This window comes from Onychostruthus taczanowskii, unplaced genomic scaffold, assembly GCF_017590055.1.
Source record: "Onychostruthus taczanowskii isolate IOZ18803 unplaced genomic scaffold, ASM1759005v1 scaffold204, whole genome shotgun sequence".
Taxonomy (NCBI): Eukaryota; Metazoa; Chordata; class Aves; order Passeriformes; family Passeridae; genus Onychostruthus; species Onychostruthus taczanowskii.
The window spans coordinates 347,948-375,007 of NW_024499285.1; the positions used below are offsets into that span (position 1 = coordinate 347,948).

General features: G+C 47.9%; 1 protein-coding gene across 8 annotated transcripts in view; it reads left to right on the forward strand.

The window, feature by feature from the left end:
- Positions 1–27,060, forward strand: part of RUSC2 (RUN and SH3 domain containing 2) — a 57,841-nt gene that overhangs the window by 20,445 nt on the left and 10,336 nt on the right. For 5 of the 8 annotated variants that reach the window (XM_041403847.1, XM_041403844.1, XM_041403845.1 and 2 more), the window contains 4 exons: positions 1,671–1,776; positions 20,680–22,752; positions 25,010–25,795; positions 26,288–26,488. In XM_041403847.1, coding sequence (XP_041259781.1) covers positions 20,787–22,752; positions 25,010–25,795; positions 26,288–26,488 — 2,953 coding nt within the window. In that variant the 5' untranslated portion in view covers positions 1,671–1,776; positions 20,680–20,786. The remainder of the gene's footprint in view (positions 1–1,670; positions 1,777–20,679; positions 22,753–25,009; positions 25,796–26,287; positions 26,489–27,060) is intronic. The other 3 variants (XM_041403852.1, XM_041403850.1, XM_041403851.1) reach the window with 3 other exon arrangements.

Sequence of the window (27,060 nt, forward strand, 5' to 3'; positions counted from 1 at the left end):
CCCAGTGGAATGGTCTCTGTGCCAGGGGGAATCCTGGACTCCTGCCTCTGAAGCCCTTGCTAGGAACCACTACCCAGCCCCATGGTTTTGTGGCAGAAATCTGATTTAAATGTTTCTTGAAGAGACATTTTAAAAGTTTGTAGTATTCTTGGATCTGAGATAATTGGCAGCCACTTCCAGTAATAAGTCTAACACTTTTCTGTCATAGCTTTTTATGTCATAGCTTTTTTTATTTGACCTCTCCAGAGGCTGAAGCTTCTGTAAAGTTTTATATTGTCTGGGTTGTTGTATTTGTGTTACTTGTTTGCTGCTTTGTGTACATCACAGCATAAAGTAAAAAGTACTCAGCCATGTGGCAGTTCTTAATTTCTTAGAATTTTGTGTCCATGTAAAAATTTTACCCCTTCTCCATCTTGCTCTGATCTACTCACTTCCCACAGAGCCTCAGTTTAGGAGGCTGGGGCTCACAGGTTTTGCTTTTTTTCAGTGTGGGTGTTCCTGGGCTGTGCTTGGCTCTACACTGTAGGCACAGGGCTGGATGAGAAAGGGCAGTAATGTGAGTGGTCCCTCCAGGATGGATGCTGCTGCAATGCTAGAAATGTCTGCCCTGGCAGAGCACAGGCCAGAGCACAGCTGACTTTCTGGGTGTGTGGTTATGCCCCAATGGGTATAAAAGCAAAAGTAGCCACATTTGTCCCTTGCACAGCTACTGTGCCCTGTCAGGAGCTGCACTACTCTGCCTGTGGAGCAAGTTCCATCACCCCTTCTCAGCAGCTGCCTGTGGAAAGGCAGATACGGAAAAATCCTTTCAGACAGCAAGAGAGCCTGAGCTTTGCAGGTGGTGACCCCCTTTTCCAGGTAGGAAGGTCTTCTGTGGGTTGCAAGATGCTGGGATCTGGCCCAGATCATGGGCAGCACTTTAATCACAAACTGCAGCTAAGAGTTGGTGGGACCTTGATTTGAGGTCCCCTGTGAGAGCAGGGACTGCAGGCATCCTGTCCCTGGCAATGGGGTTCAGCACTGTGGGATCTGGCGGTGGCTGCATTTCAGGGATGCTGTATAGATACTGTTGATGAAGCTGTCTAGGGCAAGGCACTACAGAAATTTAAAGTTTCAGGAAGCTTCTTGCAGCCTTCCCATCCTCCTCCTCCTATGCATTGCTTTGCAGACTGCCATTTTATGTCCAAGGTTTCTAGCTGCCATTATCAACAGTAGGAACACTCCAGTCCCTTTTGCTTTCCTTTGCAAAGACAGGGTGAAGAGATCAGGCAGCCTGCAAGCACACAACATCCGATATCCAGTCTCATCACAAAATAGGATGCTGCAGCTCTATTTTATGGCACAGGTTTTGATCTTTTTATTTCTCCTAATGCTGCCTACCTGATTTCCCTGTTCCTGTAAGAATCAATCCTCCATCATCCCCTCCTTTTCTGCTCCCTCCCATCCTCTGCCTTGTCTGAGGTTCCACAGGGACTGATTGCGAGCTGAAGTGGCGGTGCTGTGGGCATGCTTGCTCCTTCACACGCAGCAACGTCACAGCAGCAGCACCAGCAGCAGCAGCAGGAGCATCGGAGATGTGATTGCGCAGACCCTCTGCATTGCCAGGGATGCAGCTGTGAAGAAAAAAAAAAAAAATCAGAAAAAAAAAATTGACTCTGTGTTTCCCACAGCATCCTGGTGAGAGAGCACGGAGCCTTCTGGAATCTGGGCGCTCAGGAGTGCCGGAGCAGAGTGTGTTCGCTGACAGGAGACGGGGGACGGAGGATCTGTGGAAAGGTGAGATGGATGAATTATCGGGGTGGGTGTCAGCTGTGCTGTTGGTTTTCAGGCCGCTCGGTGGCTGGTTTGTCTTTGCGGAGGATGCCAGCTAGCCGACGAAGCTTAAGGATTTTAGGGCTGCTTTGTCTCTTCAGAGGCTGCATTGCTTTGGAGCTGGCGGTGGCTGTCGTGGATGTGCGCGAGCGAGGAGGCTGTGGCTGCTGCGCAGAATGTGTGTTTGTCCATTGTAGCTGTGAAATAGCAGCTGTCATGTCCGGGGCTGGCTGTGCAGAGGCGAGTCGCGCTTCGCCCTGGCAGTGCCTCCGCACAGCTCTCCATTGTGCCTGCCATGACAGCCGAGCCTGCACGGATTGTTGTGGTCCCTCCAGCTACCATGCTCTCCCTGCATCCCTGGCAGTCATGCTGCTGTGCAGCTCAAAAGCTGTTTTGACAGACAGCGCTTCCATGAAAAGACAGAGACAAAGGGCTCAGACAGAGGAAAGGTTGCTGTCACTGTGGCTTTTGCCTTCTTTTTTCGGCTTTTTTCCCCCCCTTCTTTTTTCCGTCCCCTAAATACTGGTAAATAATTTGTTCAGAAGGCATTAGGGTAAATATCTTGGTATGTAAAACACTGTCCTTTCTGCTAATCGATACACGGGCTCTGTGCAGGCTGGAGTCCTTTGTGTTGCCAGGGTGTGTCTGTGCTGGCTGTGTAAATGGATGCATTCTCCCTGGCTCTCTTCACAGATCAGATGAGAAAGGTTATCTACGAATGGAGGAATTACTGCTTTTAATTACTGAAATGAGGGGTCCGGGCTGGGTACCAGTTACAGGAGCTTAATTACATCGTCTTGTTATAGCCAAATTCCTCTTTTCCCTCCCTGCCTTCCTTCTTCTTCCTTCCTCCCCCACCCTCTGCACAAATCCTTCCATTAAATTGCCTCTGCAAATAGGAGAAGGGCTTGAACAAAGAGAAGGATAGATGTGGGATAGGAATATAAATGCTGGAGGGGCAATGTTCAGCATGACAGTGAGAACAATAAAGCAAAAAATATAAAAGGATGAGATTTTGGTATATGTGTTGAAGTGACGTGGCTGTAGGGGAATGTGCAAATGGGAAAGTCATAACAAAAGGAGATAATCGAATAGCAGATCCAGTCTTTTGTAGTTATGGAAAATGCTGAGCTTGTGGGGTTGCAATTGCAGGATTTTGGGCGAATCTGAAGTAAATGAGAGTCACAGAGTAACATATCATACAAGGTGTGGATTGATGTGTATCATAAAGGTGTACTAAGAGTGCAAAGGAAGTAGAGATCTGTATTTTTATCTCCATACACCTGCAGCCTTCTATACCATTGTTGCTAAAGAGTGAGCTTGGCAGGTCTTACCTATTTACAAAAATTTTTTCACATTTGCCAGTGACCGAAGAATAATTCAGACAAAGCTTTTTAGGCCTATAAAGAGCAACAGGATGACAGGAAAAAATGTAGATAAAATGGTAGATGTTTAGCAGAGCTGCAGAGGAACTGTAGAAGGAGGAGGCAGATGAGAGGCATTGCAGAGCTGGGGGAGCAGGAGGTTTGGGTCAGAGACCAGTGAAAGAGTGCATAGAGGGGAAATTCAGGGCTGTCATTGTCAGGGAATGCAAATGTGTTGTTTCTGTTGTCATTCTCCAGCCTCTCACTGTATTCCCCGAGATGCTCAGTGCTGTGTGCAGCCCTGCAGGGTTTGTGGGGGTGGGGGTGATCCTCAGCACAGCCTTTTCTGCAGTAGTTCTCTGGAGGAACCATTTTGATGCTGCAGGTTCTCATTTGGTTGCTTCTTCTCTGTCCCTGTGGAGTGACAAGGCTCCACAGCCTTTATACCCGGTGATGAAGGCAAACCCAGAGTTTCAATGCAGGGTGCCAGGTGAGGAGGAGAGGGCTTCCAGCAAAATCTCAAAGTGGCGTGTTGCCTTCTTGCAGATCAATGGCAAAAATGCCGTGGAAGCAACATAAGGCTTCCTGAACTGCAGCTCCTTCTCACCCTTGTCTTGCTCTTGGACCTGGGAAAACCTCTCTGCGTCTCCCAGAATCCGCCCCTTTCAGGCTGATGGGGACAGGGAGCAGGATGTCTCCTGCAGGTGTGCACCGATGGTTTGTGGTGCTGCTGCAGAGCAGGTTCCTCTGGGAGATGGGTGGTGGGTAACAGCAGCATGGCTGTGTGCAACACATCACGGGCTGGAGGACGGGATGTGCGACAGAATGTACAGGACACACATACCTGCATCACCATGTGGAAGACAACTCAAGTATATATGGTTTGTGTGTACAATGCCTGCCTAAAGGAATAAAAAGAAGGTGATGCAGCCTCCTCTGTGTGGGGTGGGAATGTCCCCAGGGCACACAGGCTGTGCCTGGCTAGTAGGTACCACTCTTACAAGAGCATCTGTTAAGCAGTGAGAGTGCACAGCTAATCTCTGCCTTGAGACACTTGAAAGATGGGCAAGAGGTTCTGGTGACTGGAGCTGACTGAAATCATCCACAGGACTGTGTCTTCCTCACTGCATCAATGCAGATGATGGAGATAAAGTGCAGCTGGATCTCTAGATACAAGAGACCTGGACCTGCATTGCAGAAAGTGCAGGTGGCCCAGGAGAATATGTTGTGAACTCAGGAATGGTCTGCCCACAGCTCCATTACTGGCTGTCAGGTGTCTGAGGCTGAGCAAACGAAGAACAAAATTTTAATCCCAGACATCTTCATTTTCTTCGAGTCTGATGTTCCTGGTGAGTCAAGATCTCACTCTGGTGTGGTTCCTGATACCCAGACAATACTCTGACTTTTGCAATCCCTTCTTCTGCTTTGCCTTTGTTTTTAATTTATTTCCCTGTCTTAGTTTTCTTTTCTAGTGTTTTCTGAAACACTTATGTAATAGTAAGGGCAGGTTGATAAATCTGACATGGGTCACTTTTCCTGCCTTTGCAGAACAGCTAAAGACTTTTACCTTTAATATTTGTCAGCCACATGGTTTCACCTTTTTCCTCTCTTTTCTAATGGATATTTTTATCAATAGTGCAGTTGCCAGCTGTGATCAACCAGCTATTCTTTCATTGTTCAGGATCAAGAATATCCTGTCCTTCTGACTTGAGTGCTTTCATCTTTTTGAATTTGTTTCCAGTCAAAAGCTCATTTCCTTTTCTGCACCTTCTTCCCCCTGTATTATCCCTGTCATAGCTGCTGCAGCTTCAATATTTGTTTTGCCAAAACAGCACTGAAGGTGCTGTTTTTCTTACCACTAATATCCTTGTTGGTGTGGTTACTCATTCAGATTGATCAGGAGCCTTCCTCTTCTAATCTCCTCATCTTTCTTGGTGAGTCTAGATTTTTTTTTTTTAACTTAAATTCAAAGTATTTTCTGCAGTACTTTTCCAAGCTGTTTGTTATTGTTGGCATTATAACTGTTTGCTCTGACGTTCCAGAGATCTGCTCTTTAAAAATTAAAAAGGTTTCATTACAGTTCTGTTTGCTTTTTACCATTCTGTTTAATATGAACTGGGTCAGCTTGAGACGTTCAGTCCAAAGCAACTTCTCTTTCATGGGGGCTGGGTGGAAACTCATCTCAGTGGGCACAGTTCTGATAGCTGAACCCAAAAAAAGTAAATCCAGAGTAAGAGATGTGGAGATCTCTGCTGGTACTTGAGAGGTGGAGGATTGGAGGTAGGGGTACCTTCCTGTCAGCTGTGGAATCAAGGCCCACACTGCACAAGATTTCCATGCTTGTGGAAACCATTGGAATCTGACTGGTAGTGGAAAACCTCACTTCTCTTTTACCTGTGCTGCTTCATGGGCAGTGTTCTGACGTGGATAAAGTGCTTCTGGCTGGCCAGTCCATAAGCCCAAAAGAGCCAGAAGCCCACCAACATGTTCCAGCTGTGTGAGAGGCTGCGGGATAAGGCTTGAAGAAACTGGGATATATTGGCTGGCAGGGGGTGAAATCCTTAGCAATGATCAATGACAGCTGTACTGGTAACAAACCTTAGCAGGGATTTGCCATTATTGTTATTATTTGCCAAGCAGGTTCCCTGCATGTCCTCACATCTCAAAGTTGCTTACTCTCCAATAAGAAAGAAATGGGCTGTCAAAATACCTCTGGTCTCTGATTCTGCTTCAGTTTTCTCTCTTGATGAAAATTATTTAAAATATTTATTTTGTGAAAAAAGTGGGTCAAAGCTACGACATACCTGTTAAGATGAGCACAAAAGCAGGCTGGCTCTTTGTCTTCCCACCACGGTTGTGTTGCAGCCTCAGGATCATGTAGACAGTATTTTTTTCTACCCCTCAGACACATGCAAGTACTTTTTACTGGGCAAGGCTGATGGTTGCTGAATTTAAAGGTAGTGGGATAAAAAACGCAACCAAAACCCACTGTGTTTGTTAAATGCTATAAATGGGATGGACGGGGAAGGCAGAGCTGTAATGTCAGTGGGTGGCCATAATGTGGCTGATGGCAACTTCTTGCTCAGGCTCAAGCTCCGAGTTTGGACTCCCGGAAAAGAGACCATGTATTGGTTTTTGGGCAGTGCTGAGGCTGTGGGGCTGGCAGTACCTTTGAGTGATAAATAATCAATATTTGAGTCACATTAGCAATGCTTTGTACCGACCCTTGGCAAGTGATAGGAAACTGGCCTTGCCACCAAGCTGCCACTCTATGCTCTGACACAAAATGACCTCTGGAAGCAGAGAACAAGTGTCACTGTTGTGTTTTTGGAGCAGTGTCAGAGACATCTCATGGTGTATGAATGTTAGCAGTTCCTTTTGGGAAGAAAAGAGTTTCTGCTCTGGGAGTTGTAGGGAAAAAATATTAAATTAGAGCCTGTATGGAAAACCCTAGCAAATATCAGGTGTTCAGCTGATACTTTCCTCAGACCCTCTGTTACCTCAGACTGGAGTCCTTGCTCCCTACCCAGTTATACTAATCTCATCAGTTTGACTCCAGAACCTCACCTTATTCTTTATGAACTCACAGTAGCTGGCATTGCTTCTGGAAGAACATGCCCTAAATGCTTTCAGTGGGCTCTTCCCTGCTGTGGCCTGACTGCGCTGGTGCAGGACCAGCCACACAGCTACTTTGCCTCCTTTTGCCTATAGGCCCAATTCACCTGGGCTGTTCAGCAAGATAACTTCTTTTGGTCCCTCTCTGGGGTTCCCATGGCAAAGAGCAGGGATGTGTGTCTCAGGCTTCATTGTCACGTGTAAGCCCCTGTGTAAGCTCAGATGGCATAACTGTAGTCCCAGATGCCCTTCTTAGCAGGGAGAATGACCTGTGTTGATTATTGTGCTAGTGTAATTTTCTGCTCTTAGCAGCCAGGTTCATTACAGTGTTTGCTTACATGGTGTTTTTCCCTGTAGTCCCAGCCTCAAACCTTTTCCAGTAACTCAGGTGGCGGAATGATAAGCCCACACAAGGAGAAGATCCAGTGGGAGGAGTAAATATTTCATATCTCTGGTCCCAAGATGCTGTTGGCCCATACAGTGTATCTTCCTTCGTTCCTTAATTCATTCTGATGATTGGTACCTGGAGTGACACATCTGCTGGGGGTTAGGCTTGCTCTGGTCAACCTCTCCTTCACCACTTGATCTCCTGTGAGCTGCTGTTGTGGCCTCTAAGGGGTTTCTTGCCCAACTGTGTCTTAGCCTGAGCAGTGATTGTAGCTCCCTTCAGAAATCCAGCAAGAGGATTTCAGCATGCATCTGCACTTAACCATTTCCTACTGGCAGCAAGCTGTCCACAGTCAGAGATTTGTCCTCCAACTGCCAGTTGTAGTGCTTGGAATGTTTTTGAAGAGAGCATTGTCCTTACACAGATGTCTCCTCCACTTTCAGCCCCTTGTAATATGCCTCATTTTCATTTCCATAGGCCCTTGCTATTTATAATTACAGTATAAAGCTCTCTGAAGGCGGTGACTGCTTGTTACGGTAAGCCTGACAGCCTGGTTGTTCCCATTTGCTCCTCAGAGTGGCTGGTTTTGGCGGAGCGCTGGCTCAGAGGAGAGGTGAGGCAGCGTGGAGCACAGGGTGACCTCAGGCATCCCTGACCCTGGTGAGGAGGTCTAGCCAGTTTGTAGCACGACAGGAGAGGAGGAGGGGGAAAGCTGCGAGAAAACAGGAGTGTCCTGGCACTGACAGGCAGTGGCATGGGGGTGGTTAGTGCACAAAGGTGGCAGTGCTCCAGCCACGGCCATTCAGTTTATGCTTGGCCATATCTGCTCGAGACACCAGCAGTCATTTTTGATCCTCTGGGGTTTCTGTAATCTCCAGTTTTCTTGGTGAATTTTGATTCTCTGGGGTTTCTGTACTCTCTGGTTTTCTTGGTGACTTTTCAAAAGTTTCAGAGACTCCGTAGAGTATTTCCATCTCTATAACCCTGAACTCTCCCAGGCTTTGTGCTGGCAACATGGTTTGGTACCCCAAGGTAGAGAAAAACCCCAAACTGAAATGATGCATTTGTAATTGTCCCAGAGGCACTGAGGGGTGATTCTGCTCTGTACCAGAGAACATTCAATAGCCAGGATTTTGGTTCAGTGCCTTGTTTCTGCTTTCCCCTTGGCAAGAGTTGAGGTTGAAAAGAAAAACCACAACAACTTCTCGGCCTGCCCATCAAAATGAAAGGGGAATGTTTTTTCAAGGGTTGCCACTAGACCTCACTGCTTTAGTGAGGCAAATTCACAATGGAGAAATATCCCCCAGCCCAGACCATAGTAAGATTTTGAGGACCCTTTTACCTCTTGAAGGACCTCAAAGACAAATTGCATGTTGACGTGCTGAGAATTTATGCAGCCTGAGAGAGCAGCTCCAAAACCCACACTCCAGAGACAAGGGAAAACCAACTGCTTTCCTCAGAGCAGTTTAAAATATGTTTAAAAAAATCCTCTGATTTCTCCTAGGCCAGTCTTGGTGTAAATCTTGACGTTTTTTAGCTTGATGGTAAATTACATAAGTGCATGTAAGAGAAGATAGTCACAAAAGTACATTTTGTCAGATTGCAAATTATTGAACTGATGAAATGCATTCCAGCTCATTAAACTGATGTCATTAAACTGCAAAAAGTAACTGATTGTCACCTTGGTCATAAGGGACGTTACCTGGCAGGCATGTACGTATGGTTGTTAAGGTACATAAGAAATGGAATGGAAGATTATTTTACTGCTTCTAATCCCACTGCCAGTTGGAAAACTGTGTGAAATTAGTCACCCCAGCTCAGAAGCATGAATGCATAGCTGGAGGGAATTGAGAAACTGCCTAGGAAACTGAAAAAGCCTCTGGAAAATGTTCGTAAGAGGAGAGATTGAAAAATTTGAAGTTACTGGTGGTAAATGGGAAACTGTGGGGTTTGTGATATGAAATACTGAACAATCTAGAGAAAGAAAATAGTGATTTATGAGTTGCTCTGATTGTAATGTGATAGCACTCCAGGAAATTAAGGAGGATTATTTGAAACTGATAATATGAATACTTTTCACATACTGTGATTAATTAGTCTGTGAATCTTGCTTTCAAACTTCAAAGCCCAGCAGTATTCCCAAATGGCTTGGCATTCTTGTGAATAAGACTACCCCGTGTATTTATAGTACATGTTCAGAAGTTGCAGAGCTTTAAAACCTTGTGGTTTTGTTAAGGCCCGTCTCAGTGCAAGGGCTTAACACAGGCAAATGTTTGTCTCAGCTACATGTCTTCTCTGAGACTAATGGTCCAGAAAGGATGCAACAGCTTCAAGAATGAAGATGTTCAAATGTGAACATGTCCTATCTGCAAAGATCTGTGAGCCTGCAGTCTTGAAGTGTCTCCTCAGTTCTCTCAAATACCCTTGCAGTGATTAAAAGCAGACTGCTCACAAAATCGCAGGATAGTTTGGGTTGGAAAGGGCCGTGGAGTTCCCATCTTATTCCATGCCCCTCCATGGGCAGGGACACTCCCACTAGACCAGGTTGCTCAAAGCCCCATCCAACCTGGCCATCCTTTCAGTAGACTTGGTGGGTCTGCTGTAACTCTGACTGCTCTTCCACTACAAAGTCAAGGATCATCCCTGTTTGCCCTCTTTTTTTTTTCCTCCTAGTCAATAGGTTTGTGTGGCCCAGCATGATCAGCAGAAGACCTTGGTTAATCCAGGGTTATCAGATTTAGTTTACCCTTAATGCTCTGTTGAGCCCAGTCATTCCAAGCCTAATTAGCACATGAGCTGTCTTGTGGAGTGATATCCTAAAATAAACTGTCCTGAATAGAGCTTTACAAACTGAGCTTGGTTTGGGTTGCTAGCCCCTACAAGGGATATGTTTCCCTCTCAGAAGGAAAGTATGTGTAATCATTAGGAGTGCCTGGTCTGCTTCGTAAGTATTTTATTAAGATTCTGGCTTGCCTTTTGTTAGTTCTGCTGCGTGGAAAATATTCTGTTATATAAACTGGTGTTGTGGTTTCACCCAGAATCTCTTGAGTTCTGCCTTGCTGCCAGCCATGTGAACACACAAACACATCCACACATCAGGAGGACGCTTGGAGAGAGGTTGGTAATTGGACCAGGGATCTGGGAATACTCTTCTGTTTGAGCAGAATGGAAATCTTGGCACTCAAGGTTGGCAAATTGAGTAGAAAATATCCTCCCTGCCCTAGACCAAGGACAAGTAATGAAGTTAAATATCCTATGTTCAAAAGTACTGACAGATAACTACTAGTGTGGCATGTATTTTGAAGTGGAAGGCACTGGTTCAGGAAGTTACAAGCTCTAAAAATCTGCAAGAATTCCAAAAAACAAAAGAGACACTGAGGGATGATTGTATAGTCTTGTAGATTTCGATGGGCAGGTTATGAAACCTGCTCTGCAATGTAAACTATTCCCAAATGAAGGAGGCTGCTTGTGACTGAGTCGCCTCACAATGGCCCAAGGATTTGTTCCTACATCAGACACTTCTTGTCTCAACATCCCAGGAATAATTCTGCCTTTTTTATTTTTGCCACACTGAACTCTGCTGAAATGAGATTCAGACATGAATGCAGAGGACCTGTTTGTTCAGCTACCTGGCTAAAAACAGGGTCAAGAAATGCATGATCTTAACAGTAATCAGGCAATTTCCATTTTCAAATGTGAGTGCTAAACAATCTTTTCCTCCAGCTGCCTTCAAGGGATTGTAAAATCCAGCCTGTGGTCTAAAAGCATTTGGGTATCAATGTTATTATCATATATATCCATGTATTAATATGTTATCTACATAATGTATTTCTATGTATTGTTATATATATATTAATGTAAATATAACATAATATTATATCAACATCTATATTATATGTGGTTTTAACATTCTTCAGAAGGCAGGATAAATTTTATGTATTAACTCTTCAGATGCTGCTTTTATTGGGCTACTGAGCTTTTTTGTTTTGTTCAGTGCTATCATCCCCAAATCAGGGAGTTGCCAGCCTCCAGACCATTGTGTATTCCTGCAGAAGCGACACTGGAAAATGTCTTCCTGTGTATCCAGGCATTTATTGTGGTCTTGGCAGAACAGCCTAGGGCTAGGAAGGGTTAAAGGCTCCTGCAGCCTTAGCAGGAGTCAGCTGTTGGTCACAGGTGCTGATTGAAAAACCATTTAGATGTGCGGTGTGGAAGAGGAACATGGAGTAAAAGCAGGCTGCTGCTGGGATGTGTTCTGTTTGTGCCTGATTTGGGTGCTCCTGATTTGTTTGCACGCAGTGTGCATTAAATTCCATGTAGGATTGCATCATTTAATACAGCTTTGCAGATAGATGCAGGCATTCAGGCTGCCTGGCAGATCCCGTGTCCATGACTCCTAGATACTGCCATACCTGTGCTGTTTCTCCTGTTCACTGGGATGTGGCATCCAGCCATTGCAGCACTGCTGTGTTCCAGCCTGAAAAATCCTGCTGGCACTTTTTGACATTTCTAGCTGCTTTATTTACCGTGGCTTGTGGGGTGACTTTTTGTTATTTCAAACATGCCTGGCTGTGGTTTTACTTGACTCCCCTGTAGCCACTTTTGCTGTCTCTTCTGTTTCTGCTGTTGAGCTGCATGAGGTTGTACATCTGTAACCCACCATCCCAGAAATGTTTGTTTTTCACTTGAGAGTGATTCCTACATATGTGGCGCTCTGGGCTAAAGAGACAGTAAACGTAATTTTGCAGCCTCTTTTTACAGAGTTATCTTGAGGCTGAGTTCTTTATTTGTCAGGCTTTTTCAAATGGTCACTAATGCTTTTGTCTTGCAGGGAGAGTTTTTGTTCTTGCAGGGATTGTTTGCAGCTGTGATTCCTGCAGTGCATAGTCTGGGCAGAAGTGCAATGCTGGTTTTAATCTGCACAGAAAGGAAGCAATAGGGAAGATATACAAGCACAGAATGGCTGAGTCTGTATGGATGTGCATGTCCTGCTGTACTGCAGCAAGACCTTATTCCCAGTAAAGACAGACTTTCTTTGTCCATTTTAGGACTTAGATTGTCTTTTTTCCCTAAGCCATGAAGGTGGTAGAAGATATAGGACTACTTGAGGCAGAGCTGGCCTTTTGTACTTTTTTTTGTGCAGATAAAGACTGCTCCTGAAATTATCCTCCCATAAGCTTTGAATAAGTAGGTCATCTGCTTTTCCATGGTCTGGCCAACACTATGTTGCCTAAAGCCAGATTCCAGTAAGGGTTAGGAAAGAAAATCCAATGCAAGTGATATGTCACTTCTCTTTGAGAGGGCTTTCCAAAGCGTGGTGCAGGGTTGTGTGAATTGAAAGATGCAAGTAGCCAAGGTGACCACAATCCACAGCTGAAGTGCAAAGAGTAGATTTATCCCATCACCTCACTGGCTGTAAGGTTTCAAAAACAGATGGGGACACATGCCCTGCTAAGCTTACCCCATCTTAGAGGGACCAAAAGCACATGGGCCCTCGCTGGCTGGAAGGTTTCATAAACAGATGGGGACACATGCCCTGCTAAGCTCACCCCATCTTAGAGGGACCAAAAGCACATGGGCCCATTCCGGGCCTCCACATCTCAAAGGGCCCGGCCGATGTGCAGTGCTTCACAATTCTGTGCTTTCCGTGCTTCTTATTTCAATTTCTCCCCATGGAGAGACCCAGGTGTGTGAAGAACAAGGTTTAAATCATTGACAGCATTCTGTTGTCTTCTACAGAAATTCCATTTCTCAAGACAGACAGAAAACAACACAAAGCAAACACAATACAGGAAATTTCCCACACTGAATAGTCTTAGCATCCCGCAGTTGCCAGGTTGTCTTGAGTGAAAACAATTCTGTTTTTCCTCCTCACTAAATTTTCCTCTTTCAAGCCTTTTCTCCCTGCAGTGGTGTGATTTCTGGGGTGCTGTATTCCAGGCCAGGAGTTGGACTTGATAATCCTGATGAGTCCCTTCTAACTCAGCATATTCTATGATTCTGTGATTCTAATTATAGGGATGCTACAGATCCCCAGCAAGCCCAGAAATCTCCAGTTGAGACTATCGTGTCCTCTCCACTTCTTGATGTCATCTCAGGAGCCTTCACCCTGCTGTGGACACCTGAAAAAGAACAGCTGCCCATTCACCAAGCCCTCTGACAGACTTAGGGAACAATTTTGCCACCCTGTGCAAGCACAGGTCAGGAAGTGGGCCTTGATTCCTGAAGCCTAGCTGAGTTTGGTGCCTGACTCCCTCAGCCAAACACTCCATTCCATGCCTCCTGTGGCTGTTATGGTGGACAGTTTTGAGCTCACAGTTCCTAGGCATAGAAGGTGCTGGGAAAACCTTCAGTCCAGATTTCTGCTGGCTTTGATTCAGGTTCACCCGCAGCTGATGGCTGTGGTTTTGTCACCACTCAGCTGCAGCTGCTGGTTCGTGGGGTTCTCAGCTGGGCAGGTCAGTAGAAGGAGCACACTGAGGAGGCAACCAGCTGGCAGCCCTGCTTTTCACAAATCATAGAAGCATACCATAGCTTGGATTGGAAGGGACCTTGAAGGTCATCTAGTTCCAACCCCCTTGCCATGGACAGGGAAGCCACCCATTAGGTCAGGATTACTAAGGCCTGACCAAAGCTGTGCAGTTGGGGAGGGGTAGTCTTGGAATCTTTGAATACTGAGTGTGCCCAGAAATTTCATACGCTTATAGGATTTTCTTTCTTTCTTTCTGTGGGGGTTCTTGAGTGCTCTGGTGACCCTGCAAAACCCAGGCTCCAGCATCCAGTCAGATCTGTGCTTCAAAATGGAACTGTGTGATTTCTGCTGTTGTAAGATCTTCAGGAAGCTTTCAGAGTGCTCAGGCAAAAAGATGCTGTGCAAGCATAGTCCCTCCTGCTGCTACTGCTACTAGAGTGTCTGTGATAAGAAAGGATTTACTGTGTCTGCATTTTAATTCATTAGCAATTTTTGTGTGATATGAACAGCTAGAACATCAGTCTTTTTCTTCTCTGCGGATTTGCATAAAGTAATTAGGAACATATGTGCTGGGGGCTGGGGCAGGGAGGAGGAGGAGGAGGAGCAGGTTCCATCCCAGAGCACCTCAGTGGATGCTCTGAGTCATGGCCTGTAAATGGCTCTTGCCGAGTGCCACATGCCAGATGATGAGTCACAGAGCAAGGGAGCACAGAAATGGGAGAAACTGGTTCTGTCACTGTCCTGCCTCCTGTGTTAGCTGGTATAGATCTGCTGTTTGAGCTATTTCTGATGTCTTGTGTAACTCTGAATGCACAGAGCAGCTGGGGCTTCTTGTCCTCTGGCTGGGAGGCAATACCTGCCTCATGCTGCTTGTGTCATCATCAGCAATACACTCACACTACACCCATTGCTTAGGTTTGTGTGTGCTGGTAACCCCTGGCCCGTGCAGCTTCTTTCTGCCAGCGGCACAAGGGCTGTGACTGACTGTCACGTGCTGTGGTTTCCATTTGGAACGCATCATAATCCCATATAGTTCTGGGATGTAATGATACATTAATCATGGGCTTAGTCAGGCTGTCCTGGAAACCACTGGAAAAAGCCCTGGCCAAGGCAGGGCTTTGTGGAAGGAAAAGGGAAGTGGTCTTTTCAGGAATCACTGCACAGCATCACAAAAGGAATCAGCCTGAGCAGAGGCAGAAATTTAGGAAGTATTTAGTCTTTCTATTTTTCTGCAGCTCCCTTTAAACAAAAAGGGCTGGAATATTCACCCTGGGAACATGTAGACCACCCTGACTATGCTCCCTGTCCCATGAGGCAGGGAAGGAGAGCTGGAGGTTTAGGATAAGTCAAACAATTAACATTTCCTTTTACACCTTTTTTTTTCATTAAACTCACTGGATGATTTAATTAAGCATTTAATGAAGGTGTAAATGTGATAGAGATGTATTTGCTGGCAAGAAAAAAACAGGTGTCCAAACAAATACCACTAAATAGACTCATCCTGCAACAACTTACAGGCTTACTCACCTCCTCCCTCTGCTTAAACATTCCTTTGGTTCAGACCAATCCCCAGACCACTCACCCTGAACCACTTATCATCTTCTCTGATTCTGCTCCCTGAAATCCCCCCAGTTTTCTGGAATCTTCCTAATAAATTTTTATTTAAAACCATCCAGTACTTTCTGGCAGCTTTTGTAGAGCTGGGGCAGGGATGAACTGCACTATTGGTGCTGGATGCATTGAGCCCTGAGATCCCCCACACTGTCTGAAGGGTGGTTTATCTTTGGATCAATCTCCCAGCCCTTTTGCCTGGAGGTAGACATACAGGGAATAAACTGAAAATATCTCTCCCCATGGAGAAAAGAGGAGATGTCTGTATTGTGCCTTTGTCTGCAAGATCATACAAACCATTGCTTTTTTGCAGCATTTCTACTGGTGCTTGTTTTGTAGGGCTATGAGATTTCTTCAGGTGTGTTAATGCAAATGCATTAGTAGGAGTCAGGGTTTCACATGGAACAACCCTCAAAGAACAAGCAGCTCTAATACAAAATAATTTTTTCTATTTCAGCTTCTATGAAACTGAACCCCTAGCTTTTAACCCTGTTTTTGCATATTTCACTCTTGAATGACATGAATTTTGGTCTGCCTGAGGAAGGTGATGATGGCAGTGAAACCATACCCATACAGATGGAGTCAGCAATAACCCTCACAGTTAAAGGTTTCCTTTGGATACTCAATTTCATGGATGAAGTCACTGAGGTTTGTAGAAGCAATAATTTGTTCAGAAAAGCCATCCTCCAAAAAGCCAGCACTGCCTCCAGCTGACAGTTCTGATGATGTTGCACTTGCTTCCTCGTCCTCTGTGCTCTATGTGCAGTCTTTTTACATTAAAATCACATTTATCTCTCATATCTCTACATGCCTCCTCGCATGCATTAGATTTTATGAGGAAGCCTGTGTTACTGTGAGCTGAACCCTGTCGCTCCATGTGCATGCAGGGAACAGCGCTGAGCAGAACAGGGTATTAAGGGTTCAGCCCTAGAACTCCAAAATCGTGTCTGGAGCCATAACAAATATCAGAGTATGCCTGGAGGTGTGCAGCCACCACACAACTCATCAGCCCTTGGAGGCAATTGCAGCCAGGTATAGTGGCTTCTGCATCTTCTCAGCAGTGTTGCAGAGGCAGGAGTTGGTACCCAAGGCCGAGGAGCCATGAAGCTACACCAACCACCTTTGAATTAGCACAGCGTCCTCAGTTTTAGAGGCATGACAGGAGAGGGATTTGGAGGTCTCTGTGTAGTGGTCAGCAGGGACTTAAAAGGCATGGCATGCAGAGCTCAAAGGATTCTGCATGCTCCTGTTACCTGCACATGCTGCCTCCTCTCTAAAGCTCTCAGATCAGTGCTGAACCATCCTTTGCTGCTCAGCACTCACCTGCTTTTTACCTAGAGTTTTGCTGCAGCAAAGGAGTTTTTGTTGTGTGTATTTATTTCCGTGGGTGTACAATCATTCATGAGCAATTCTGTACCAAATGCAGCCATCTCACAAAAAGCTGTTCTTCCTGCTCTGTATTATCCTGTTTGGAGTGAAACATCCACAGTGTGGCCCTCGCCTTCTCCAGGTAACCCTTAGCACCTCAAGGAAGAGCTCCCTGAATAAACAACCCGTATCTGCCATGTTGCAGCAGATGGTGTCAGTATGGAGAAGGCAAGAATTCTGACATTTGAAAATAAAATGGCTGATGTACAGGCATGTCTAGAGTCGTGGTGCTCCCTGCATGCCTACCTGCCTTGCGCTGCTATTACACCCTGTTCTAGGCAGGAATCAGTGCTGGATGCTGTGTTTGCTCTTGTGTGTGTAGTATTGAGCAGGATTCATGACAACAATAAGAAGAATGAATTGATTTGGCAAAAAATGTTCAGGTATGAACTGCCTGTCCACATCTGTACATTTCCTGTTGCAAAAGGGAAGTGAGGGCTTTATGAAGAACTAATCAAAACCAGCAAAATCTGAAACTAGTCTGCTTGCTATATTTTATTCCCCAACGTCAATGGCAGTGTAGCAGACCCTGAGTAGGAAGAGGAAGGATATTTCTGCAGTATTCCAGAATAAGGAAGGGTCATCTTCATTATGCAGGCAGGAAGAATGTTCTGGTGTTGGGAACTGAACAGTCCCTGTACTGCCAGTGCCCTGCATCCCCAAGTCTGGAGGAAGCCAGGAGAGGTTGCAAGGGAGAGAAAAGGAGTAGCTATGGTACAAAATGTCATGCCTATCCCTAGAGAAGTCATCAGAATGTCTCCTGGCAGGAGCTGTCTGCATGTCACCTGTGATCCTGCACCTCGGAGCCTGGCGCTGGGAGCGGGTCGTGGGTGCTGGCAGGATGAGCATCTGTCTGCTGCAGGGTCTCTGGTGGCCCCTGAATCGCAGCCCACCAGGGAGCCTGTGCTGCTACTGGAGCCAGAGAGCTGGGCAGAGCCTCATTTTGCAGCCAGAGCACCGGAGAGACAGATGGGAAACGGCTGAGTGTCAGCTCTGACATTTTGCCGTCAAATGTCAAAGTGTGTCTGTGCAAGCCTGTCCTCCCACAGCAGCTCTGTGCTGACGTGAATTGTGTGCTGCTCAGCGGGGCCTGTCAGCAGATGGGTGCTGGGAACCTGCTCCAAGCAGCCCTTTCCCAGAGGCAGCAGAGACCTGGTGCTTCAGCAGTGAAGTGAGCTGCCATCATGGTCTGTATCTCCAAAATTACACTTTTCAGCTGGTTGCATTGTGGCAGCACTTGAAATACAGCGAAGCCTGGTGGAGAGATGTGATCTGAGCATTATAATCAGATACAAGAGCAGTAAGATGGAGTGGGCTACATGAGTAGATAGGCACTGGGAGACCAGCTTTTTACCCAAAATGTTTTTGAGGTGGGAGCAGGAAGACAGAATAAGCTTCTGCTGAGTACAATAGAAGTAAACTCACATAAACTCGGAGCTCCTGCTGTGCCATCAGTGGTGCACAGGGACCAAACTTGGGCAGGAACACCCATCCATCAAGAGTGCATGTGAGTGTGTCTGTGTGTCTGTGTGTGTCTGTGTGCTCTCAGGGTCAGGAGCTGCTGTTATCCACAGTGGCTCTTGAGGATCTTAGGAATCCTTGTTGAAGAAAATCGGTCCCCCAGGATCTGGACTGAGTAGAGATCGGTCTCTGTGACAGCAGCCATGGGAAGGGAACCAAAGGCTTGTGAGACAGTGAAGTCACTAAAAGGGGTGTAAAGGCTGATAGAGGTTTTAGGGAGACTACAGGTGAGGGAGAGTTCAGGGTTGCACAGTTAGTAGTCCAGTTGGATGTTCACCACCTGGTCCAAGTGGTCCTTTCTTCCTCAGAGCCTAAACATGGATGAAACATCCCAGGAGAAGCAGACATGTAGGTGAGTGCCCCGGCCATGTAAGTCTCTGGTAGCATCTACCAGAAGGCCTGTCTGTTCTCTGACACTGGTATTAGCATTAACTTTTGCATTATTGGATGTTTACTGCAAACATTAGCTCTGTGTCCATCTTTGTGTTTTTATTTCCTGCCAGCATCATCCTGTGTCTGTGAGAAGCACTGCTGTGCGTGGGAGGAAAGTATTTCTTTTGATCATTTTTACCATCTTCTAATTGCTATTCTTATACCTTGAAAGAAGTGAAGTTCCTGGTGTTTCTGTGTAGCTGTCTCATTGCTCATACTCTCGTTCTAACTTCATTTAACCCACATTTCTCACTTTCCCTCTTGTGCTCCCATGTGCCTTTGCAGGTCTGCTCCAAATCCATTATCACCCCACAGTAACAAATGCTAAGGTAAGGTAGGCAAAAGCCACAGAATACCACTTTCTGGAGTCTGAGGTCAGTGGTGGGGGCCCTGGAGTCCAGAGCAATCCCAGGATCCCAGGATGCAATTTTCAGGGTGTAGTGATCACTGGGAATGCCTGGATGAGTTATGGGATGTGTAATGCTGACCAAGGGTGCTTGGGCCAGGGTTTTCAGAACAAGTGGTTGATCTGTGACAGCATTAGGTCATTTTCTAATCTCTAAGACTCATCCTGGATCACTGCTGCCTTTTGCGGTTTCTCCCTCTCCTTGCTGCCTTAGCTGCCTGCTGATGCACTTGTCTGTGTTGGATTATCTGATCTGTAGAAGGGAAGGCAAGAGGAAAACCCCCTCCAGGCTTGTGCTGGAGATACTTGTAGACTGGACCTTGGGGTTAGGTGAGGAGGGAGAACTGGATTTGTCCTTTGCACTCCAATGTCAAGCACTGGTGAACATCTGCAAGAAAGATGAAGAGAGACTTTTGACACAAGCAGAGAGTGGTGGGACAAGAGGGGAAAGCTTTAAATTGAAAGGTGGCATGTTTGGATTAGATATTAGGAAGAAATTCTTTACTGTGAAGGTGGAGAGGCACTGAATTGGATTCCTCAGAGAAATTGCCCCATCCCTGGGAGTGCTCAATGCCAGGTTGGATAGGGCTTTGAGCAGCCAGGTCAAAGCCCAAACCATTTTGTTATTCGTCTGGCTCTGTACGAACCTGCTATTTTGTGGACACAGGGGGACTGGGGCTCTTAGTGCCCTGCCTGTGCAGTGCCCTGCCTGTGTGGCTCCTGGGACGACTGTGGCAGTCACACTGTTGTGAAGTGCAGCAGGTAATAAGCAGGTAAATGACACAGATAATGTGGCAGAGAGATATGATCCCCTCCCAGACCACAGTAAGCACCAGTTTGAGCTGAGGTTTCACCATCAGCCAAAGGTCAGTAAAAGTCAGTGTGCTGTGTGGGACCTATTTGACCAATACCAGCGGCTCCCCATGGTCCCACTGAGGTCATTCACTCCTTTTCACTGGGGAGATCCTTGTGTACGTAAGTAGTTGCATATTTTGGCATGTCCCCCTGGCACCATTAAGAGGGCTCAGGACCTTATGGATTCTCCGATTCTCCTGGATTTTGGAGAGGAATGTCTGTTGCTGCTTTTACATTCCAGTCTGCTCCTGCTTTCAGTCTCTTCCTGGACATTAGTGTGTGTCTGTTGCAAGACCTTGCCATGTTTGGTTCTTGAAGGAAAGTTCAGTGTACCTAAAAGGAAGCAAAGATGTTCAATCCAGTGTGAGAAGATGGACTGCTCTCACCAGAGTGCAGTGCTTCACTTCAGACCCTGTGCAGTTTTCCTGTGAGCATACAGTGCCATCTGCAGTGACGTCTTTGTTTGGCCCAAATCCTGTACAGCCCTTTGGCCTCTTGACTGAAATCAGTTACTCTCTCCAGATATCTTTGAGGGGGGTCAGGTGAAATCAGAAGTGTTGTTCCAGGAGCCTGCATGGAGGGTGATGTCTTTGTTTTACTTTGTGATGGTTTGTTTCCCAGAGGAAGGACCTTGTGCTCAGGGACTTGTGCTGACAAGGAACCAGTCCATTTGATCCTTGTCAACACATGAAATCTCCAGTCAAACCAAGGATGCTTTAAATAGCCACTGCCTTTCCTGAGAGGTGACTTCCTTTGTGATTTTGTCTCTCTGTAGGTATCTGAATTCCCTCATGAGAAGTGTCCTCCCTGCCTCTCATGTGCAGCCGTACCTGTTCATGGGTGGTACCAGCTTCACTGATGCCCTGAAGAGTATTCCTCACCATGGATAGTCCACCCAAACTGACTGGTGAGACGTTGATTGTCCATCACATTCCCCTGGTGCATTGCCAGGTCCCCGATAGACAGTGCTGCTCCGTGAGCAAAAGGACCAACCCCTTCTGCCAGCCAGAGCTCAGCATTACACGGACCTCTGCCCTTCCAGACAGAGACCTCTCACAGACTGACTCCTTGGTGTACAGCAGCTTTCTCCAGACCTCTGAAACCTCAGCAGAGGCCTCAGATCACAAAGAAAGAAAAGCAAGGGATCTGATTGTCCCTAGTGTCAGTAAGCGACACAACCCTTTCCTGCTCAGTGAGGGTGAAGACCTCAGTATTTTTGGGGATGACTTGGGTCAAAAATCTTTCCACCTTCACAACTCACTTGTTGATGGCAAGCCTCCCTTCAATCTGCAGGATCTGGCCTTGCCCCCTTTCCACCTCCACGACTCCAACCACATTGTGAAATCCTGGAACATGGCCAGCCGGTCTGGTGTGGTGGACGGGCAAGAGGACAAACTCAGCAGTGACGACATCCAGAAGAGGAACAATGCAAACAGGTGCCATCAGGCCTCGGAACGCATGGAGCTGGATGAATGCAGCTGCCATCGTGGCAGCTCCTCCAACTTCTCCTTCGACAGTGGTGACCAGGAGTGGAACCAGAACATGGGTGAACCGCTGAGGAACCAGGATACCCTGCACAGGACATGCAGTTGTTCCAGCTCAGAGATCCAGCACTGTCGCTGCTACAGTTCATCAAGTCAGTCTGAAGTGATTGACCAACAGATGGGCTACATCAGTGACTCTTCTTGCAACAGTTCTGATGGCGTCCTGGTGAACTTCAGTGCTCTCTACAACAAAATGAATGGTCAGCCTCAATCCAACCTGAATTCAGCTAACCTGTCCTGTGACTCTTCCTTCTGCAGCCACTCAGACACAGGAGCTTTTTATCTGGATTTACACTCATCACCCACTGAATCCAAGATGTCTTGTGAGTCGCATAACCCAGAAAGTTCAGGGAAGGTGTGTGGGTGTCAACACTCCTCCTCACCTGTCCTTGATGCTAACTGCAACTCCTACCACCTCCACTGTGAGCCTTGCACATCGGAGAGCTCAGACCTCACTGCCTGCTTCCAGAGCCAAGCACGGCTTGTTGTGGCTACTCAGAATTACTATAAGTTAGTCACGTGTGACTTGTCTTCCCAGTCATCCCCCAGCCCTGCGGGATCTTCCATAACTAGCTGCTCAGAAGACCAGACCAAGGGTAGCCCAGCCCAGCCCACAGAATACTATCTGTTCAGAAGGCCCGACCTGAGACAAGAAGGCAATGTAGAGTGCAGTGAAGAGGAGCCAAAGGGAGAATCCAGCCAGAACACGATTGAGGGTCAGGTCTATGTCAATGTGTCACCGCCGAATCTCAACACAAGCCGGCAGCGCTCCAGGAGCTATGACCAGAACCTGGACAGGAGTCCTGGCAGCAGGCTGGGCTCCTTGGAGCGCATGGTGAGCTGTCCAGTCAAGCTGAGTGAAAGTCCAGCAATATCCATTCAGAGCTCTCCCCCCAAGAGGGTGACATCGTTCGCTGAACTGGCTAAAGGACGGAAAAAGAACGGCACCTCCCCACCGCACCGCTCCAGTGGTGATTCTTCCCTGGAGTTCTCTCCTATCCCTGAGACTCAGCGGGATTGCCCAACCTTCCTTGAAGAAAGAGCTCGGCGCAGCCAGAGTCTTCCACCCATGCCCTTCATCCATGGCCTGAACCGGAGCTGCGAGGGCTTCTGTTTGAATCATGCTTTTGGGGACAGCCAGGCTTTGTGTTCCACCAAAGACTCCGTCTCCAGTGAGAAGGTCCCCAGTGGGCATGGGGCAGGTGAGCAAGCCTCTCTCTCCCTGCTGACGGAGGCAGATGCCAGCTTCTTGGGTGGCTCTGCCAGTGGCCACGGACAAAAAGATGTTAGAGCCCGAGCAGACGGTAAGGAGACAAGGCAGAAGGGAGAAGTAAAAAGGAAGGCAGCTCATTGGGATGTGAGGGGAGCAGCAGGGAAATGTGCATGGTGATAAGAGACCAGTGTCAGGGCAGTTTGGTTCCTGGTCTGCCAGTCCCTGGGACAAAGCCTTGCTGTGCTTTGTCACAGAAGCCTTTCAGACTCATATCAGGGCAAGTGTCTTGTCCTTGTAAAGCCTCCTGAGGTTTTGTTCATACCTCTCATGTGGTGTTAGCAAGGACACGGCATTAATACTGAGAGAGTCTGTGCAGCTTGAAGGGCTGTATCTCTTCCAGGGAATTTACTGTACTTGTCCATGAGAATCACCTGCCCTTAGCTCCTAAGACAGAGATGTTAAAATGTTCAGCAGAGTCATAGTCACAGCCTTTCTTTTTTGGAGTTATGTGGGGCAGAGGTGAAAGGGGAAGAGGCATAGCCAGCAGTCTCCTTTCCGTGCAGGTCCTGGAAGCTCACACAGTTTTTGCTAGGACTTAACAGTGTGAGTACCACAGAGTCTAATCCGTATGTTTCTGCTGCAATATCCTGGTCATGTCCCCCACAGTGCTGTGGATTGCAGCAAAGGTTCCCAGGGAGAGCCACTGTCACAGTTACCTGTGTGGGGAAGCCTGTAATGTGTGAATTGTATTCCACCTTGATATTGCTGTCACTTGTTCTCATGAGGAAGCTATGTGACATTCCCGTTGGAAGTATGGCCATTTCTCCACCACTGTGGGAGACCTCTGTCTCTGCCCTAGGCAGATGTTATACCTGCTTCCAGGTAAAAGCCCTTCTAAAATGCCTCTAACCAGACATTGCTGTAAATAGCCCCTACTATGTAAAAAAGCCTGTTGTGCATTAACAAACTGTCTCCACTTAATGTTCTGAAAATTTCTGGCAGGAGATAAGAACGTGGTTTATTGCCATGGCAGGGGCGGGAGAGATTTTGGCCTTTGGAGAAAAAGGGTTTTAGTTATTGTCCTGTTTGTTTATTGAGCCTTGAATGTGTGCTTGGTGTGGGATGACAGTGAGGGCAGCCACTGGCTCTTCTGGGAGAGGGCAGCATGGCAACAGCCCTCTTAGCTTCAGAGGGAGGGCTTGGAAGGAGCAGGCCCTGCTCAGGGTGGAGGGGGCAGACAGGAGCTTTCAGGGTAATATATCCCAGCAGTTGCTGCCCACCATGCCAGTGGCGTCCCTCCTCCTGCACTGTAACAGCAAGACAGGCATCAGGGCTGTGCAGGAAGCTCCTGCCTGTAGCTGGAGATGGAGGCATATATGCTGTGCTCCAGCCCAGAGCAGTGTGCAAGACTAGAGGCTCTGAGAGGGGCTAGAGGCAAAGAAAGCCGTGCTAAAAGCTGGCTACAGGAAGAAAGGTCTGGAATACCCCACAAGCAGCGGGTACACCAGGTCTGATCAGGGATCTCACTCAGCCCCACATATGCACCCAGTGCTGTGTGTGTTTTGCACTGAATGCACAGTGTGTCACACTTCAGATGTGTCCCTCAGGATATTTGTGGCTCCATCAGGAGCTGGAGGCATGTAGATCAGCCCACCACACTCCCTCAGGATATTCTAGCACATCATTTGCTGGAGCAGACTGGCACTTTCCAGGGTTGGAGGTGGAATGTTGGGAATGTCCTGTTTAGGTCTAGAAGAGGCATGAAGGATGAAGGAAGCTCTGTGTTCCAAAGTGGGGGCAGTTACAGACAAAAGAAGAGGGAGGGAGAAAGGGAAGCAGGCAGCCTTTGCAACAGCACCAGTATACTGTGATGCAGGATTCAGAGCTGCAGTGCTATTGCATGTAATGCTTGTGCTGGGTTGTGCAAGTGCACGTGGGAGGGGACAGTCCTTTGGGATGAGAAATCTGACTCTACTACAAAGTGTTGTGCCTTGACTTTGTGGTACTGCTTGGGCAGAGGCATCTCAAGGGCAGGCACCTGATCCCATGGCTTTGTGCTGTCCAAGGGGCAAGAGATTGGGAAAGGATGTGAAGCGGGTGACCCTACCAGGACAGACAAGGTCCTGGTGCAGTGCTGTGCTCTTGCCTCTGCACTTGGGGCCACATATCTTTTATCTTGCCAGCTCTTGATGTGTGTAACCAGTTCAGACTTGAACCACTCTGTAACTGGCCTCTAGCTTATCCTCTTCCTCCTGCATCAGAGAGCACATTCCCTTCTGCCTGTATTCTGCTTGGTGATTGTTGTTCTGCCCATTACTCACACGTTCTTCCCCTTTCTCTCCCTGAAGGTGGTGGCTCAGACAGCAAGCCTGTGGTACGCTACAGCAAGGACCAGCGTCCCACAACTCTGCCCATCCAGCCCTTTGTTTTTCAGCACCATTTCAGCAAGCCACCCAAGGCGCGTGCCCTGCACAGCCATTTTGCCTCCAGCCTTTCCCAGCTCTACAGCTTGTCCAGCAACCGGCCTGCCAGCCAGCAGATCTCCAGTTCCCAGTCGTCAGCCTTGGCCACCTCGGCAGAGCAGGCGGCGGTGGCGGGGAGCCAAGCCCATGGCACGCTCGTGACCCAGCGCTCGGCAGACGGAGCTGCCTCGCGCGGTGATGGGGGCATCAAGAAGCCTGGCCCCGAAACAACCCGTCCGTCCCCGCTGGGCAGTTACTCCCCCGTGCGATGCAACGTGCCTTTCTTCCAAAGCGTGGACTCCTCTTCCTCACCCACCTCTGAGAGAGCTGAAGACAGCCAGCCCCCCAGAAGCAGGTCCTGCCCCATCTCTGCTAACCTGCTTCCCATGAGGTCATCTCCTGCTGTCAGTGCCATGCAGCCCTCCAAAGCCACCAAAGCTGACACCCTGAGGCAAAAGGAGAACCCCAAGCTGATTTCCAAGAAGGAGGCCCCGCTTGAGCCAAGCCCACCACTCTCTGAATACCGACTCCACAGTGGGTCCCTCCCGCCCCTCTCGGTGGGTGGCATGTCCATGAGCAGAGTAGGAGGTCATGCAGATTCACACTGGAGAAGTGGCAGTGAGACCAGCAGCTCTGGTCCCCTGAGCAGCATGGGAATACGGCCTGTGAATGGTAGGTACCCATCCTCCAGGACCTGCTAGTCTGGAGCACCTACAGCTCCCTGTAGCTATGTCTGCTCCCTATAGTGCCACCATTTCCTATAGCCACAGACCAGGATGAAATTGCATCTGGATGTTGCAGGAAGACCTGCAATAAGAGCATGTCACTCCAGTGCCAACTTCTACACTGTGTCTCCAGCGAGGGCAGTGTGGGCTGCTGGTCTTACAGCACCCCATGCTGGGTGCTTACACCCCAAACCTGCTGCCTCTGTGCCTGCAGCCACAAGGGCACGCAGCCTCCTGCCCTGCTTTTCCAAGCAGCGGCATCCACCTGTCTCCATGTGCGTGTGCTAGTGTCCTGATATGCTGCTGGACCTCTGAGTAATGTGCTGTCTCTCTTTCTCTGTCCTCCATCTTTCTCTTACTCTCCCTTCCCGCTTCCCTTCCGCATCCTCCCGTGTGCTCTCGTCATCCTGTCTGGTGCTCACTGCCCGCGGCATCCCAGCGAACCACCTCTCCCCCCAAGCGCTGAAGTGGCGGGAGTACAGGCGGAGGAACCCCCTGGGTCTGGACCGCGTTTCAGGGCTGCCCAGCTTAGCGGGCAGCCTGGACAGGAGGCAGCAAGAGCCTCGGCTGAACCGGGGCAACCCCATCTTTGAGCTCCCTGGCGCTCTCAGCACCAGCCATTTCCACTGCAAGCTGAACGGTGCGCACCACCTTTCTGCTGGGGGGTCTTGGGAGGTGACCTTGGGATTCAGGCTCAGTTTCCTCAGGTTAAGCTTGGATTCATCACTGCTCAGAGCAGGAGGGATGGTACATTTCTTCACAGCTGGGCTGAAGGGTTCAAGAGGAAGGTGAAAATTGCTTCACTGGTTCAAATCTTTGTGGAGCCTTCCTTTTCCTTGAGGTGAGAGCAGTCAGGTCCAGCTCTGAACTGGGTTGAAGGGCAGAGTGAATGGCCTAAGAGCCCGCTTAGATCTCAATAAGTGCTCCTGGACTGTGGCTATCTGTAGTTTGTCTCACATAGGAATTGGGGCCCTGGAGATCTCAGACCTGTGCCACATGGTGCCTGACCATCTGCCCCAGCCCTGACAATGTGCTGGGTGCTGAGCTGTAGATTTCATGAGGCAGCTGACAACACTAAAGACTCTTACAGGACTCTGTCTTCTCCAGGCTTTGCCCTTAAGGTCTTCCCTGTCCTCCAAAACCTGTGCAGGAAGGGCTGACAGGGGAAGGCTGCTTTTGACTAAACCTCTGACACTCCTGTGAGCAGAACAG